Below are 18,141 nucleotides of genomic sequence, written 5' to 3' on the forward strand. Positions count from 1 at the left end.
TCCAAGACTGAAAAAAATTGTTTTGCGAAAATCAAATACATTTTTATTTTATTTGCCAACAACACTGGTTGCAAGATGTTCAGGCGTTCCTCAACATTTGCTAGCCATATTGCATGCATTTTGACATTCCACTGCAACCTGCAATAATTGGCATATTTTTGCCGCATTTTTATCAATACGTATTTTGGATTCAGCTAAATTTCATAGTGATCCGCCCCTCGATATAAACTGTAGAATGATATAAGACAAACGAATCGACACACCGTATCCCTTATCTTCCACTAGCAAAAAGATAAATTGGTCAAATTCCAAATTCCACAAATTCCACAACAACTGCACGATAAATAAATTTTGCTCTCTTTTTGAAGTTAAACATACACTTGCTGCAGAACTTATACATTTATTGTGTTTTTACCATTAGATGATATAATTCATCATGACGAAACCAGCTAAGGATGATACGAAATTATTCCAAAACCGCAATCCGTATATTAAAGCTATATCAATTACTAATCATATATGGTTTTATATAGTTTGCTGCCTAAATAATGTAAAATAAGAAATTATGAAGATACAATGTACCATGACATAATAGCATACGTTATGGTAGATATAACATGCTGTATAATATTGGTTTCAGCTCAACATATAATTACATTGTTAAGAGGCGATTATACGAATACTAACAGTATTCTTTAATTCAAGTAAATAGTCACAATAATACTGCAGATGGTTTTAAATTATGCGGGTAGTCCTACGACAAATTATTCGACTTATGCCTTGTCGACATAAGCGGTGCGATTCCTGTTGTTGTTGAGAACAGTCAAAATCAGCTGATGCCGCGGCGATAAACAAAAAGTTTTGTCAACAAAAGGTCTGAACATGGATTTGGAAGCGCAGTTCTTGAGTTTATCGACGAAATTTCTGTTCATCAACTGCGGCGGTCAATCCAACGAGTACCGGAACGAGCTGAATACACTGCTGAACGAATTAAATGGATTGGATTATAAAAATCAACAGATTTCCGATGTGAGGGTAAGTTTCGTGAAAAAAATTCAGCAGCTGGGTGAGTCGTAAACAAAAGTTGCACAGTGGGATGAATTCGAAAATCAAAATGGAATATCACATTTATTTCATGTTGTTTTATTTGTTGTCAGGCACCAATAAGGTTGGTGGAATCCTTCGTGAATATTCCTACTAATGAGGACACATTGATCGTGAAGGCTTGCTGTCTGACGAAGACGCTAATCAGTCGACAGAAGATAACTGTTCCACCGAATGTGGCCACCGTGCAGATAAGCTGGCTGCTGAAGTGCTTGGACCGGTGCTTCTATCAGGTAATCTGCGACGTTCTGGGAACGTTGCAGATTCTGATCAAACACTGTGGCGAACATGTGACCATGTTTGCAGAATTCCTTGTTTCCAGTAATGGTGTTCTGGTAAATTTACTCGCGGATCCTGATTACCGAAAGGTGGAACGCGAGAGGGCTTACGACAGAAGTTCGCCAGGAGAGATCTACGTGGCAACGATTATGTGCGTGGAAGCTTTTCTGGTTTCTTCCGAGGGAAACGCCACTATGGAGAAGTACCTGTCTGGAATAGGCGATTCGATTGTTTCATTAACATTCAGGATCAAAAGCGATTGGCTCCCGGAAGTATCATTCTATAGTTTGATGATATCGGCCTTGAACAGTTTGAGATTGGTTTCGATCCAGCAGGAGGACTGGCTCCGCGAACATCTCGGACAATTGCTAGGAGTTTCGAAAGCTTACATGATGTACGGAATTCCAGGAATAAACCAACCAACGGTGCAGAAGATTATGGTGTCGCAGCAAGGTGTTCCGGAGCCTCAGCACATTCCCATCAACAAGGGTGGAAAGGTTCCGAAAACGAGGAAGACCAGAACAATTGCCAAAGGAAAAGCTGGCAAGGTTGATGGCAAAAAGGGAGCTGCTGGAAAGTGTGGATCCACATGGGATGAGAACAGTCGGCAACCATATTCAGAACAGAGTTTCGTATTAGACGGTAAGTCAAATTTTGATAAAAATGAAGAATTTTAAATTGTACTTGAACAAAGGAAAGTTAATATTGGTTTTCATATCATGTTTAAAATTTTCGAACAACAATTTAATTATTTACTTTTTCAGTTACAACATTTACATCGACTATGCACGCTGCTTACCGCACCAGCGATTCGGACTTTTCCGAAAGCGAATCCTCCCGAGCTCAAATCGATCGCCATAAATTGTCCAAGTTACGACTGACGGCTCTCACTCTCGTGAGCACGGTTGCGCAAACCGTAGAAAAGAAAATCATGTTCGGCTATTGGCACGCCTTATTCGCGGATGAGAGCCGAACGCCTGCGACGGTGTCACTTTTGAACTGCGTACTGAAAGATCCTTCGCCCAAATGCAGAATAGCCGCCATTCAAGCGATATCGTTCATGCTTTACAAATCGAAACCGTTTCTCATTCAGGCGGAAAGCAATAAAAAACCATCTGTTTCGTTTACTCCGTTTTCAATAGCTCTCGGGAACATGATCACCGAGATGTACGAAATGATTACTCAAGCTCTGGCAGACGAGAGCGATTATTCCGTCCTGACGCAGATATTGAAATGCCTTACGGTATTCATTCAGGCCACTCCGTTTCATCGGTTGAAACGAGGTATCGTCACCAAGTTCGTTCGATTCGTGCGGATACTGACCAGGCACAAAGATCCCACGATCAAGGTCGGGGCGCTGATGGTGATGGGCTTTCTCATATCTGTCAACGAAATAACTCCGGAGATTGCTGGAATTGTTGGGATTCCGAAAACCGAAATTACCAACAAGAGTAGCGAAACTAGGAAAAAGAACACCACCGAAGCACTGAGTGTTCAGTTTGATGATGAGGAGGAGGAGTTGGCTCAATCGGACGAGGATGTAGAACCGAATGTTCCACTCAAAGAGCAAACCGAAGACGAAACATCTTGTTCGAACACCTCCAAAATATCGTGGCTGTTGCAGATTGCTTTGGAAAATCTGGGGGTGACCATCAGCCAGCATAAGGTGGCTTCGCCATCGGCTGTAATGCCCGTCAGAATGGAATGCCTCCAGGTTCTGTCAGCAATGACTTCGCACTACTCGCTCCTAGCCGATTATCTTCCATTGGTGGCTTTAGCTTTGGAAAATTCCTTCCACGATGCCATACCGGAAATCAAACTGTACTCGGGACGCGTGTTGGATTTGCTCGGGCATGCCATCAATACGTCGCTGCTGCTAAAAGGTGAGTGTCGAGAATGTGTCACGTTGCTTAACAGCAACCGTGTTCCAAAAATGAGTCAAACCGTTCTTTTACATTTGCAGTAACAATCGATCCGGATGAGTTAAATGCTTCGGTGGACTTCTGGGTGGCCATGCTGCCAATCGTCACCGAGCAAATTCAGGACATCCAACAGAGTGCCTCGCTTCGGGGTATTTGCTGCGACGCGCTCGGCAATCTTGGAGTGCACGTGTTCGAGAAGCTGCCCGTGAGTAATTTCAACCAGTTTCTTTGAGCAATGATGTTTGAATTTTAAATTCTGTTACGCAGCGTGACCGACAGATCGTACTCGTGTCGCTGCTAACCGGGTGCACGTTCGATGAGGATTGTGGCGTTAGCTCGGCAGCGGTTCGAGCCCTTTCGGTGTACATCCTGTTTCCTTCGCTTAGGGACAATATTTGCTACATCGAAAACACGATCGATGCTATTTTGAGGATTATGAAAGATCCGAATGTGGCTGCCCGGGTCAAAGCCAGTTGGTCGTTGGGTAACATCACGGATGCATTGGTGCTGAACGGTGGTGATCCCAATGCAGAGAAGGTCGGTGACGAAACGATGAAGGAAATCTTGGAAGCAGCAATTGCCGCCGCCGGTGATAACGACAAGGTTCGCTGCAACTCGGTCCGCACGGTTGGGAATATGCTGCGGATGTTGAAGGTTGAGCATTTCTCACAACCGGCATGGATGCAGTTATGTCAAAAGTCCTTAGAAAAACTAGTCCAGAATATTCTTAGTTCGAACAACGTAAAAGTCAAGTGGAATGCATGCTACGCGATCGGGAATGTGATGCGCAACGACTTAATGTTCAGCGAAGGGAGTAGGATCGATTGGCAGAAACAGATTTTTCCGGCCCTCTGTCAGATCGTGATCAATTCGAACAATTTTAAGGTGAGAATCAACGCTTCGGCTGCGTTGTCGGTAATCGATACCCGATCCTATTACGGCATTTACTTCGTGCCGGTGTGGAGCTCGCTTCTGAAAGCCTTGGAGCAATCGGATAACTTGGTGGACTACAACGAGTATAAGCATCGCGATAACCTGCAGGAACAGTTGTGCCTCTCGCTGTCGCATTTCCTTCGGCTAGCATCAAAAGAGGATCTACCGGCAATGGCCGCGGAACTACTGCCCCTATTCGATGCGGTACAGCAAAATTGGGACCGGGTAGTGAACAGAATTCTGCCGGAAAAATCGGCAAAGTTAATGGAGGCCCACGTCAAATTGCAGGCAAGTGCTAAAAGCTCTGAAGTAAAAAATGCTGTTCAAATGATTTTGAAGTGCTTCCGCAACGAAGGCCATGGGCTGTGCGGATATTAAAGCACCGGAATAGATTTATTACGAGGCATCTGTACTATTATTCAGTGTTGTATAATTTATTTGGACTCACATTATGTTTCAAATTAACAAAATATCATTACAGGAGATTAATATAATAAATATGTATCTACGTCGCTTTTTTACCATTTCATTTATTTATTATTTTATCAATTAGAACCGTTGCCAGAAAAAATGGTACATAAACCATATTTGTCAATTTTGAGTTTTTTACATAAATAGCTTCTATTTGTCATAATCTAGCAATGGAATGACGGAAAAGAGATTTTGGATATTTAAAACTGGTGTTATACACATTTTAATTTCTGGTATATATCACAATGGCCATTTCGTTGCCAGAAAAAGTGATACATGTACAGCTCTACCCCTCAAAATCAGGTAATATAAATGAAAAATCGGCAATGTGGGTGTTTCTGCAGCAGGTTTTTATACTATTTTCAATTTTAGGATGATTCACTTTCGTTTAAAAAAATTGGTACATACATTCAAAGTTAATTGCCTATATGCCGGGTATTAAGCCACCCGGCGTGGAAATTAATTACTATGTCTGAAACTTGATTATGCATATGTACAACATGTGATAGATTTAGTTCGGAAAAGGTATTGGAGGGTAACCGCCCCTTCGGTGGGGTTTGATCCCAGTCGTGGGGTCGTGGGATCAAACCCCACCGAAGGGGCGGTTACCCTCCAATACCTTTTCCGAACTAAATCTATCACATGTTGTACATATGCATAATCAAGTTTCAGACATAGTAATAAAAACCCTGATTAATCCACCTAGCAGTGATGATGCCTTTCTCGTGCATTATAAAAAATATTGAAAGAATCACATTAGAAAGGTCAAAAAAGCTCTTTAGGAAAATAGATCACATTTTTTCGATCATTTTGCATGTTTTTGCATTAGTTAAAATGCATCGCCATCATTTTCGGAAAAAAAAATTTTTTTTTTGGTTTTGAATTTTTTTTCTAAGGGGTACCCTTGGAAAAAAAACAATGATTTTTCAATAATTCCGAAATGCAATGTCCGATCGAGCCAATTTTCAATAGCAAACAATGGGACCGCATTCCCCGTCGAATGCAACTTGTTGCGAGTAAATCGGAAAATGCTAAGTTCCAAAAAGTGTGTCTACAAAATTTGTACACATACACACACACACACATACATACATACACACATACAGACATCACCTCAGTTCGTCGAGCTGAGTTGATCGGTATATAACACTATGGGTCTCCGGGCCTTCTATCAAAAGTTCTTTTTTGAAGCAATCATATAGCCTTTCGGTACAACTTTGTTGTACGAGAAAGGCAAAAAATTGGTTATGAACATATACCACTTTTCCGGTTTTGGGTTTTTGGTGCATTTTGTTCCGGGAATAGTGCTAATGAGATTCTCTATAATCCTCCCGTGGATTCGCATAAGTGTCTCTGCTTATGGAACCACCCCACCCATTTTTGGCCCTTCATACAGGAGTCTGATGAAATACAAACAGTATTGTCTATCCGGATAAAAGTTAGACCGATTTTTATACCGAAGTTGGATTTTTCTCCAGATACAAGCAACTTTCACAACTTCGGAAATAGTGCGCTAGATTCGCCCGCAGACAGACGTTTAAGCTCATACATTTGAATTCGATTTTCTTGTGTAAATTTTCAAATCTAAATACGTTGGAATTGCATAGCACGCTAGCGCCGCCTATGCAACTTATTGCTACATGAAAACTGACGTTTTGCCATATCCCATACCTCACCCGCGTTTGCCACCCACCGAAGCATGGAAGCAAAACAGAAACACTCAACAAAGATCTCCCCGCACGGCCGCAAAAATCATTTTTATCTGAACGACTTTACAATCGACTTTTACAATGTAGCTAAGCGAATAACTTTACTTGCAGTTCATGCCACGATATAGTAAAGGAATTGTGAAGCTGCGTGTATGCTGTTACCATCTTTTCGGAACTTTCGCGTTAGCGCTGTAAGATCCTTTCACATGCGTGTTTTTTTGCCGTTGTGATTCGAAAACATGTGCCTGGACCGAAAATCGTAGATTTTTTCCTTGCTAAACCAACGAATAGGTAGTCCAGTCAAGTAGAACGTGGAAAAGAATTTAAAAATTAAAAATTAAATAACCCCTTCTGAGTAACAAATACCATCTCTGGCGTGCTGGGCATTTTCGATTTATTATTCAACAGCGCGTGTGTGCGTGATTCATGCATTTTTATTAAGAATCCCATCGAGCAGATCCGATCAAGAAACTAAAAGATTTTGACGAAATTTAAAATCAAAACAAAACAGCAAATAACGTTTGCTGTTTTGACATGTGGCGCCATCTCTTGCTACTTGGCAATCCGACGGCCATGTTTTTTACAAAAGTTAGTGAGTCGAACTTGAACGTCTGTCTGCGATTCGCCTAAAGATGCGCTAAACAACGCATCAATTAGTTTGACAGATAAAACTTCGGAAGAAAGTTCGGTTCGGAAGTCCCGACTTCCGAATTCTAAGTTGGTGCTACGCCGACAATAGTATAATCATGATCAAATCGTTTGTCAGATATGGCCAGTGCTATCGGCAGGTGCCTTGCTACAATAGATGGTAGTATCATCATCATCATTTTGTTCCGGGAATAGTGGTACATGTGCATAATGTTCCAATAAACTTAAAATTTGTGAAAAAACCTCACATATTTCTCTCTGCTACTCTTAGGCACATCATTCGTAACATGCTAGAACAACTAAGTTACAGAAATTCGTTCAATTTCATTTTTTTATTTGATGATTTCGGGAAAATGCGTCGCCTGTAAAATTTACTCAATGCGACATGTACCACTTTCGCTGGCACCGGCTCAATTGTTTAGTAAAAAAAACTACGGCGCCGAAAACTTTACAAATAATTTGAATAAATTATTTTGAAGAAGTATCAGACGTATTTCTGCGTGAGATTTTCTTTGGTGGGGATCGATCTATCGACCCTACCGTAACTAAAAGATCCCGTCACTGACTCGTCGATTGCGCTTGCTGCTTCTTTTCCCCGTCCTCTCTCATTTTACTATAGTGATCCGTATATCCCATTATCCCTTTCTTCACAAACCAGACTTGATCTGTATTGTTATCAAATTCGATTGTTTCCGCTAGTTTCTCATGCAGCGTACACACCAGTCAAGCAGTTTGACGAACATTGACTCCGCCCCAAGAAAACGCTTCGGTTGCTGCTTTGTTTGAACGTGTGTGAAGTTGTTCGAACTAGGGATCCTATTCACCATTCAGAGATATGCGAAAGCTGCCATCTTGAGCCAATCGAGCATTGAGAGCTGTCAGAATCTCAGCCAAATGAACATTGTTAAGTCCTCAGTACACTGTTTGTCATAATGACAAATATTTGTCAAGTTTATCCGGACATCTATCAGACTGATTAGAAATCGACATGGATTTCAGGCTTGTAGAATCGCGTCGTTTCGGATATCCAACTAAACACGTCTAGTCGCGTTGGTAGATCAAAAGACAATGTTCTTTATTCATTAGGGACATATGTATCTCGGCACCCATGTAAGGATGTCAAAGTGTATCTCTACTCAGGTATATTATTATTTATACAAAACAAATGTAATAGAAATGGTGGGACCGATACTACATCTCTCCCTTCCTCAAAATTAATTGATTGTGCCAATCTTATAATCCTTAAAGTACAATGGTTGCCTAACTTCTCTTTTAGCTCGAGACGTTACCCCTGAGGTTACTCCCTCATCTAGTCTGGTTTTCGAGAGATCTCTATACCTGATGTTTTCTGTGACAGCTTCATTTTCATTTGTTGATGTTAGGTTCGGATTGATTTGTGTTGGTTCTTCGACGCCCTCTGTAACATCTTATTTATTATTTATTCAGACTAAGGCCGAAGTGGCCTGTGCGGTATATAAGAGTCTTCTCCATTCGGCTCGGTCCATGGCTACACGTCGCCAACCACGCAGTCTACGGAGGGTCCGCAAGTCATCACCACCTGATCGATCCACCTTGCCCGCTGCGCACCTCGCCTTCTTGTGCCCGTTGGATCGTTGTCGAGAACCATTTTCACCGGGTTACTGTCCGACATTCTGGCTACGTGCCCGGCCCATCGCAGTCGTCCGATTTTCGCGGTGTGAACGATGGATGGTTCTCCCAACAGCTGATGCAATTCGTGGTTCATTCGCCTCCTCCACGTACCGTCCGCCATCTGCACCCCACCATAGATGGTACGCAGCACTTTCCTTTCGAAAACTCCAAGTGCGCGTTGGTCCTCCACGAGCATCGTCCAGGTCTCGTGTCCGTAGAGGACTACCGGTCTAATTAGCGTTTTGTAGATTGTCAGTTTGGTACGGCGGCGAACTCTATTCGATCGGAGCGTCTTGCGGAGTCCAAAGTACGTACGATTTCCAGCCACTATGCGTCTCCGAATTTCTCTGCTGGTGTCATTTTCGGCAGTCACCAGTGAGCCCAAGTACACAAATTCTTCTACCACCTCGATTTCGTCACCACCGATGCAAACTCGCGGTGGGTGGCTCACATTGTCTTCTCTTGAACCTCTGCCTATCATGTACTTCGTCTTCGACGTGTTGATGACTAGTCCGATCCGCTTAGCTTCCCTCTTCAGTCTGATGTAGGCTTCCTCCATCTTCTCAAAGTTACGTGCCATAATATCTATGTCGTCGGCGAAACCAAATAGCTGGACGGACTTATTGAAAATTGTACCACTCGTGTTAATCCCTGCTCTTCGTATTATCCCTTCCAAAGCGATGATGAATAGCAAACACGAAAGACCATCACCTTGCCGTAACCCTCTGCGGGTTTCGAAGGGACTCGAGAATGCCCCTGAAACTCGAACTACGCACATCACCCGATCCATCGTCGCTTTGATCAATCGTGTCAGTTTATCCGGAAAACAGTGTTCGTGCATTAGCTGCCATAGCTGGTCCCGATCGATTGTATCATATGCGGCTTTGAAGTCGATGAATAGATGATGTGTGGGCACGTTGTATTCGCGGCATTTCTGCAGTACTTGGCGAATGGCGAACACATGGTCCGTGGTGGAGCGTTCGCCCATAAAACCCGCCTGGTACTGCCCCACGAACTCCCTTGCAATTGGTGCTAGTCGACGGCATAAATTTTGGGAGAGTACCTTGTAGGCGGCGTTCAGCAATGTGATTGCGCGGTAGTTGCTACAATCCAGCTTATCGCCCTTTTTGTAGATGGGACACACGACACCTTCCATCCACTCCTGCGGCAAAACTTCCTCCTCCCAAATCTTGGTAATGACCCAGTGCAGCGCTTTCCTGGAGATCCGGAGCCGGTAGAATTATGTCCTGCGCGCGTTCTCCCAGGTCCATCACCATACCGCCATCTTCGTCTGCCACATCGCCATTCAGGTGCTCTTCGTAGTGCTGCCGCCACCTTTGGATCACCTCACGCTCGTTCGTAAGAAGGTTCCCGTTTATGTCCTTACACATATCAGGCTGTGGCACGTGGCCCTTACGTGAACGGTTTAACTTCTCATAGAACTTTCGTGTGTTATTAGCGCGGTACAGTTGCTCCGTTTCTTCACGGTCTCGATCTTCCTGCTGGCGCTTTTTCCTCCGGAAAATCGAGTTTTGTCTGTTCCGCGCCTGTTTATATCGTGCCTCGTTCGCCCTCGTGCGGTGTTGCAGCAATCTCGCCCATGCTGCATTCTTCTCTTCAACTAACTGCTCACATTCGCCGTCATACCAGTTGTTTCTCTGATCCGGGGGCATCGTGCCTAGTGCAGCGGTTGCGGTGCTACCAATGGCGGATCGAATATCTCTCCAGCCATCTTCAAGAGACGCTGCGCCTAGCTGCTCTTCCGTTGGAAGTGCCACTTCCAGCTGCTGCGCGTATTCTTGGGCTAGTCTACCGTCTTGTAGCCGCCCAATGTTAAGCCGCGGCGTCCGACTTCGACGCGTGTTGTACACCGTCGAGAGTTTTGAGCGCAGGCATACTGCAACGAGGTAGTGGTCGGATTCAATATTCGCACTGCGGTAAGTGCGGACATTCGTGATGTCGGAGAAGAATTTACCGTCGATTAGAACGTGATCGATTTGGTTTTCCGTTTCTTGGTTAGGTGATCTCCATGTGGCCTTGTGGATATTTTTGCGAGGAAAGAAGGTGCTTCGGACTACCATTCCGCGGGAGGCTGCGAAGTTTATGCATCGTTGGCCGTTGTCATTCGATACGGTGTGCAGACTATCCGGTCCGATGACCGGTCTATACATTTCCTCCCTTCCTACCTGTGCGTTCATGTCACCGATGATGATTTTAACGTCCCGCAGTGGGCATCCATCGTATGTCTGCTCCAGCTGTGCGTAGAACGCTTCTTTCTCGTCGTCGGGTCTCCCTTCGTGTGGGCAGTGCACGTTGATGATGCTATAGTTGAAGAAACGGCCTTTAATCCTCAGCTTGCACATCCTTGCGTTGATTGGCTGCCACCCAATCACGCGTTGGCGCATCTTACCCAGCACTATGAAGCCGGTTCCCAGCTCGTTGGTGGTGCCACAGCTTTGGTAGAAGGTAGCCGCTCGATGCCCGCTTTTCCACACTTTCTGTCCTGTCCAGCAAATCTCCTGCAGCGCCACGACGTCGAAGTTGCGGGGATGTAATTCATCGTAGATCATCCTGTCGCAACCTGCGAAACCTAGCGACTTGCAATTCCATGTTCCAAGCTTCCAATCGTGATCCTGTATTCGTCGCCTAGGTCTTTGCCGATTATATCGAGTCGCATTATCTCTTATATTGTTCGTAATGATTGGTTTTCTAGGCGGCTTATTGGGCCTGCGCAAACCTCCTGTCTCGTCGGAGGGCCGTCGTGTCAGGGCTGTTTAGCGTCCCACCTAACACCAGGACTTGGGCTCTGTAACATCTGCTTCATCAATATTGTTATCGGAATCCATTGTACCTGAAAAAAGCTTTTTTAAGTGAGAAACATTACGATGAATTATCTTCCCACTTTCCTTCGACTTCAACTTAATATCTGGACCGTTTCTGTCCACAACGGTGTACTCTTCAGGGTCATACATCGTTGAGAGCTTGTTTTCTTTTTGTATCCGTTTTGTGACTACTACATCACCTTGACTTATCTCAGATGGTTTTGCACTGCGTCGATAGTCCGCATACTCTGCACCTCTTATCTTCTTCAGATGATCCCGATCCCGAATCTCCTCCAGGATGTTTGATCCTCTTATCAACAAGCCAGGCAGCTTATCTTTCATTCTCCTTCCGAACAGCAATACTGATGGTGCTACGCCAGTAGTAGAGTGCGGAGTTGAATTATGCATAAGTATGAAAGTCCTAAGATCCCATTGCCAATCCGAGCTATTAGTTTGACTGATTTTCAATCGTTTAACAATGCATCGGTTGATCCTCTCCACCTCACCATTAGCCTGAGGCCAATAAGGCGTTGTTCTTCTATGTTGAATGCCGAACTGTTGACAAAAATTCTGGAGTTCACTGCTAACGAATTGGGGACCGTTATCAGTTTTCATAGACTCGGGCATTCCGAAACGGCAAAATGTCTCATGCAGTGCCTTCACTGTCAATTGTGCTGTAATTTGCTTCATAATGATGACCTCTGTGAAACGACTAAAATAGTCAATAATCACCAAGAGGTTATGCCCGGACGGAAGTGGCCCAACGAAATCGACGGCAAGATCAGCCCAAGCATTTTCTGGCAATTTGGTCCTGTTCAACGGCTCCGGAGGGTTTGGTGTTGATACTAATGTACAATTCTTACATTTTTTTACGAATGCCTCAACTTTCTTATCCATCTGTGGCCACCATACCTTCTGACGGAGTCTTCTCTTCATGACAACCATTCCAGGGTGGGATTCGTGAGCAATTTCCAATATTCGAGATCTTAGTGATTCCGGAATGACTAGCCTATCTCCTCTTAGCAGTAAGTTTTGAACACGACACAACTCTGAGCTGAAAGGTTTAAATTCCTTAGACATTTCATTCCAAATCCCTGTTTCTAAACTTTGTTGAACGGCTTGTAGATTTGGATCTTTTTCGGTCTCTGTCTGGACTTCTTCAACTGATACGGCACAAGGAAATCCACATAAGGTCAACTGCAGTATACAATCTTCATCCGAAGGTCTGTAAGCCACCGGGTTAGTCACAGACAATCGGGAAAGCGCATCGGCTAAATTGTTCGTTCCTGGTTCGTATACCACTTCAAAGTTGTATGTCTGTAGACGCAATACCCAGCGTTCTATTCTGGCACAGGGCTTGGATCGCTCTTTGAATAGAAATATTAGTGGTTTGCAATCAGTTATCAGTTTAAATTTTTTTCCTAGTAAGTATAACTGAAACCTATCGACGGCCCAGATCAGCGACAACGCTTCCCTCTCAGTTTGAAAATACCTTCTTTCAATCTCTGTTAAAGACTTGCTTGCAAATGATATGATCCTCCGCTTTCCTTCTGCGTCCTGCTGGAGCAAAACAGCACCTAGCCCACTGGGACTCGCATCGGCTATTACAATACATAGGTCCTTGGGCTCATAATAACCGAGAAAATTCGATCCACTTACGGCCATCTTGATTTCCTCAAAAGCATGAGTATGTTTTGATTGCCAATCAAATTTTTCTCCAGTACGAAGCAAGTTTCGAAGAGGTTCTGTTGTATTTGCCAATGATGGTAGAAATCTGCCAACATATGTGATCAACCCGAGGTAGCTGCGCAGCTCTGATACGTTTCGTGGGAGGCGAAATGACTTTATGGCCGAGATCTTACTTTCTGTTGGCCGGATACCTGAACTGGACAACTCGTGACCCAAAAATTCAAGTATGGGAACACCATAAACACATTTCTCCTTTTTCAGTAGAATTCCATATTCTTGGAGACGGGCTAAGAGTGCCTTCAATCTACGATTATGTTCTTCAGGAGTCCGCCCCCAAATCATTATGTCATCCAAGTAGACGACCACGCCATCTAACCCAGCAATCACTGACTCCATCACCTTTTGAAACAATTCCGGAGCGCAGCTTATTCCGAACATCAGCCTTTTATATCTGTCAGAAATTTGTAAAAACTCTCAATAAAACTCACAATACATTATTGAATTAGGTTTGTTTATTGTATTCAACTGAATTAGATCAACACTTTACCGCGTTTACCTGAATAATCCCTGTTTTGTTATAAAGGTTGTGATGTCTCTTGAGCGTTCGGAAATTTCCACTTGATGATAAGCTTCCTTTATATCCAGCTTCGAAAATAGAACCGCACCGTTTATTCCCCCGAATAGTTCCTCGATTATTGGCAATGGGTGTGTCTCCCTAATAACAGCTTGATTAGCTCTGCGCATGTCGATACACAGACGAATGTCACCATTGTCCTTTACCACTGGTACAATTGGGGAAACCCATGCCGATGGTTGCTGTACTCTCTCTATAATGTACTGATGCATCAAATATTGAAGTTTCTCTCCAATTTTGTCCTCCAATGCAAATGGAGCCCGGCGATACGGTTGTTGTACTGGCCTAACATCTGGGTTGATCGGGATCTCCACGATGACTCCTTTAATCTTCGGAAAAGCGGCCGAAGTTTCTTGGACCGACCCCACATTATACCCGATCTTCAGCACCTTTAGCATCTTTGCTGTTTCATCCCCCAGAAGGCTTTGCATTCCGTGACTTGCTATGTAAAATGTCGCTTCAACCTTATTGCCAGCAGCCTCGATTTCAGCTACAAACATTCCTAGCATTCCAATAGGGTTTGAAGAACCATAAGCCTTAAAAGACCGATCGACTTTCGGGTTGAATTCCACTTTTGCTCCGCATCGCTGTAACATTTGCCATGTTTTGAGGTCGATAATATTTGCTGCGGCACCAGAATCAATCGTCATGACAGTCTCAATGCCTCCAACTTTGAATCGGAATACATTTCCACCCATTACGAAAAAGATATCTTGTTCCTTTTCCGTGCGAGCTTCCTGATTTCCGTACATTTTCTGATTTTCCTCGTTTTCCATAACTGTCTTGATGCGCTTAGAAGGTGGAGTATCCTGAGCGGAATCATCGCTTGACCTTTTTGTGCACCATTTTGCAAAATGACCGACAGCTCTGCATTTCAAGCATTGCGCTTCCCGAGCGATGCAGGAAGGACTGTTTTTAAGATGGCCACGTCGCCCACAACCAAAACAAATTCTACTGTCGTTGTTTGGTTGACGTCCTCCAGCTGATGTTACGCTGAACTGACTCCCCGGAGCCGACCAATTTCTTTTGGCTTCGAACCTGAATCGCGATTGGTTTTGAAAATTTTGCCTACGAAGATTCGCTTGTGGCTGATGATAGCGGTTGTTCGAGAAGAGGTTCTTCGATGGATGAGCGATATGTTGATGAACCTTGTTCACGACGACTGCGGATTTTTCTTCGATATCTCTTTGCACCATTTCCTTACACTGATGCTCGACATCCTCGATAGTTTTTCCAATAGCCACTACTTCTTCAAGCGTTCTATCCTTCTCCAGAATTTTCTTGCGAAGAGCCGACGATAGGCATTTCTCGGCAATCTGATCAATAATCATGCTCTCCATTACTGAGCCACCTTCTTGATCAAAATCGCACCGACTAGCCTGAACGCGTAATCTCATCACAAAATCTCCAAAACGTTCTCCATGAAGTTGTGAAATTTGCCGGAATACGTGTCTTTCATACGTTCGGCGTCTGCATGGTTGGAAATGAGAGTCAAGTTGTTGGATGGCTACATCATAGAAGGGCGGATCCGGGGTAACGTGCGGAACATCATGAACCCCGGGCAAGTTATCAAAAATGTCCTGCAAGTCCGGTCCCCCAAGATGCAGCAGCTGGTTCCTCTTCTCACACTGGCCAGTATTCCCACTTGCTGCCAAGTAGTACTCTAGACTGCGCTTCCACTTCCTCCACTCCGTTGCTAGCTGAGATTGGTCTACTTTTGTATCAAATGGTTTGACCGGTCTGAAAGTCTCCATCGCCTGAGATTTTTTTAAATATTAGTTTAATCGTTAAGTTTATCGTTTTATCTTTGTTTTCGATGGTGCATTGACAGTTTATAACAAAAAAAAGCAATTAAAGACTATTGAAGCGACAACGACTGAAAATACGAAAACAATCTAGCATCACCTTCTCGATTCTTTTCTCATGCATGAAAAATGCAAACAATGTCGGAAAGGGATTACCGTTGAGGAAATAACATGGGGACGCCATATCTTATTCATGTATTGCTAGTTCATAAGGTATTGTGTTGCAAAATAGAAGTCTCACTAATACACATGGTATAAAAAAAATCAGAAGGGTTATGTACAAGACACAACCGACCAACGTAAACTACGTAAGGCAGTTTTGTTCATTGAGGATTGTAGTGCCATCAAGTATTTGATTACTTATGTCACTGGTTTCAAAAAAAAAACTAGCGTATCTTAAGATATGAAAATTGTTTAAAAATTTACTATAAAAACCCAAATGTATTCCTCAGTGGTAATAATGCCTTTCTTAGATTCGAATTGCCCTACATTTGGGTTTTGAAGCATTTGATGAAATCTTACGGATTAGCCCTAGGGGAGCATCCTCTTTTCCGTTTGCAACATTTATTATTCAGAAACATTCCAATCATAAACATATCTTGTTTTTCATGCATCACTAGAAATCATAAAATGTCAATCATATTCCAAAGCCCAATTAATTTGGTTGTGATGCGGGCGAGTAGTAAACGTTGCGGACGGGAAAAGAGGGTGTCTGTGTTATTACAATCTAACTCCCATTGTCTGTGTCACTATGGATAAAATATTCGTGCAACCATTTTATTAGTATTATTGCAAGACTTCTGAATCAGGGAGCAAGAAGGTGATAGCTCTATTGTAACTCATATAGGCTAGATGTACCAGTTGTGGCTATAGCACCAGTTGTCGCACTAGTGCTTTATATGCCAAATGGCCAATCAAATCACCGCAAACCAAGTTCATATCGATAAAGCATATTCATATGATACGATAAAACCTTTGATCTCCTCCAAAACAAGCAAAGCATAATTGTAAAAATTGATTTTGCTTAATTTTGACGTCCTTTGCACCAGTTGTCGCACTAGTGGTCCCTATTTGGCCAGTCCCATAAGAAAACAATGGGATTTGCCAAATAAGGAACCAAAATTAAGAATAGTGCCACAACTGGTGCATGCGTTCCTATTATGGATTAATCAATTTTGATGATTATAACAAATTTTATTGTAGTTTTCACAGCTGTTCTAAGGAGCAGGAAGTAAAACCTTTCGCTTGATATATAAAGTCCACACACATGCCTTTTACTTATTTTTTTAAAAATAGTTGTTCTTATGTATGGCGACAATTGGTACACCCACCCTAGCCCGTTTCAAGAACATATGCGTTCCGAAGCTTTTGTCGTGTACAATAAGTACCGCATGATTGCACCCACGTATTATAAAAATATCTTAAGTGCATTCACACTTCCGGAATCAAAGTTAAATCCTTCTAATTCAGGCGCGCATTTAATTGGACAAAATATTATTATAGGCCGATATAAATATTTTTTTAAATATGTCTACCACCCACCCCCCCCCCCACCACCTTCGGATTGTTTTGCTCAAAAATAACAATTTGAAGGGCAACAAAAGAAATTTCCGGTAAATTTTGAGAACTTTCAAAACATTCTTTAACAAATCCGAGGAGTTTATTTTTTTTTTTCCATTTTAATATTTATTTTTTACTAGTCGATCCGGCAGACGTTGTCCTGCATAGAAGGCGAAAATGCGCGTTGTGAACTGCCCATGCGAAATTTCTATATACTAAACTTTTTTATGATTTTCGCATGAGGAAATATTATATAAACCCGTCGGAAACTATAATGAACATATCTGCAGAAGGAATGAAGAAAATCCATTCAGCCGTTTTCGCGTTATGCGGATACGAACACAGACCAACTCATTTTTATTATACAGAGAGAAGAAGAAGACTAGTTGACCCGGCAGACGTTGTCCTGCATAGTAGGCGAAAATGTGCGTTTTCAACTGCCCATGCAAAGATTCCCATACAAAATCAAGTTTTAGTTTTTCACAATTTTCTTAGCATTACTCTTGGTTTTCACATGAGAGAATACCCTATAAACCCGTCGGAAAGGATAACAAACATATCTCCTGAAGGAATGAGGAAAATCCGTCCAGCCGTTTTCGAATTATGCGGATACGAACACAGACCATTTGATTTTTATTATATAGACTAGCAGACCCGATGAACTTTGTTTCGCCTAAAATTGATTTATTCTCTGATTAGTTCTCGAGCTATGCAGAAATTTTTGGTTCATTTGTATGGGAACCCCTCTTTCCAGAAGGGGGAGGTGTTGCAAACCATCACAGAAACATATCTTCCCTTCCAAAACCTCCACACGCCAGATTTGGTTCCATTTGCTTGATCTCGAGTTATGATGAAATTGGTGTTTTATTGTATAGAGCCAGGTTTCAAAGAGGAGACGGGTCTCGAACCATCTTA

The 18,141-nt window shown here is 43.0% G+C and overlaps 2 protein-coding genes across 2 annotated transcripts; one reads left to right on the forward strand and one right to left on the reverse strand.

Moving 5' to 3' along the window:
- Positions 1–829: 829 nt before the first annotated feature.
- On the forward strand, positions 830–4,759 carry LOC134218001 (HEAT repeat-containing protein 6). Its single transcript, XM_062696880.1, has 5 exons — positions 830–1,035; positions 1,158–2,025; positions 2,148–3,266; positions 3,347–3,510; positions 3,573–4,759. The coding sequence occupies exons 1-5, from the start codon at positions 883–885 to the stop codon at positions 4,614–4,616; spliced, it is 3,348 nt and encodes a 1,115-aa protein (XP_062552864.1). The 5' UTR covers positions 830–882; the 3' UTR covers positions 4,617–4,759.
- Positions 4,760–13,779: 9,020 nt separating this feature from the next.
- Positions 13,780–15,615, reverse strand: LOC134208847 (uncharacterized). Its single transcript, XM_062684793.1, has one exon. It carries the CDS (start codon positions 15,613–15,615, stop codon positions 13,780–13,782), a length of 1,836 nt encoding a protein of 611 aa, XP_062540777.1.
- Positions 15,616–18,141: the final 2,526 nt, after the last annotated feature.

Source organism: Armigeres subalbatus, chromosome 2, assembly GCF_024139115.2.
Source record: "Armigeres subalbatus isolate Guangzhou_Male chromosome 2, GZ_Asu_2, whole genome shotgun sequence".
In the NCBI taxonomy this organism is placed as follows: Eukaryota; Metazoa; Arthropoda; class Insecta; order Diptera; family Culicidae; genus Armigeres; species Armigeres subalbatus.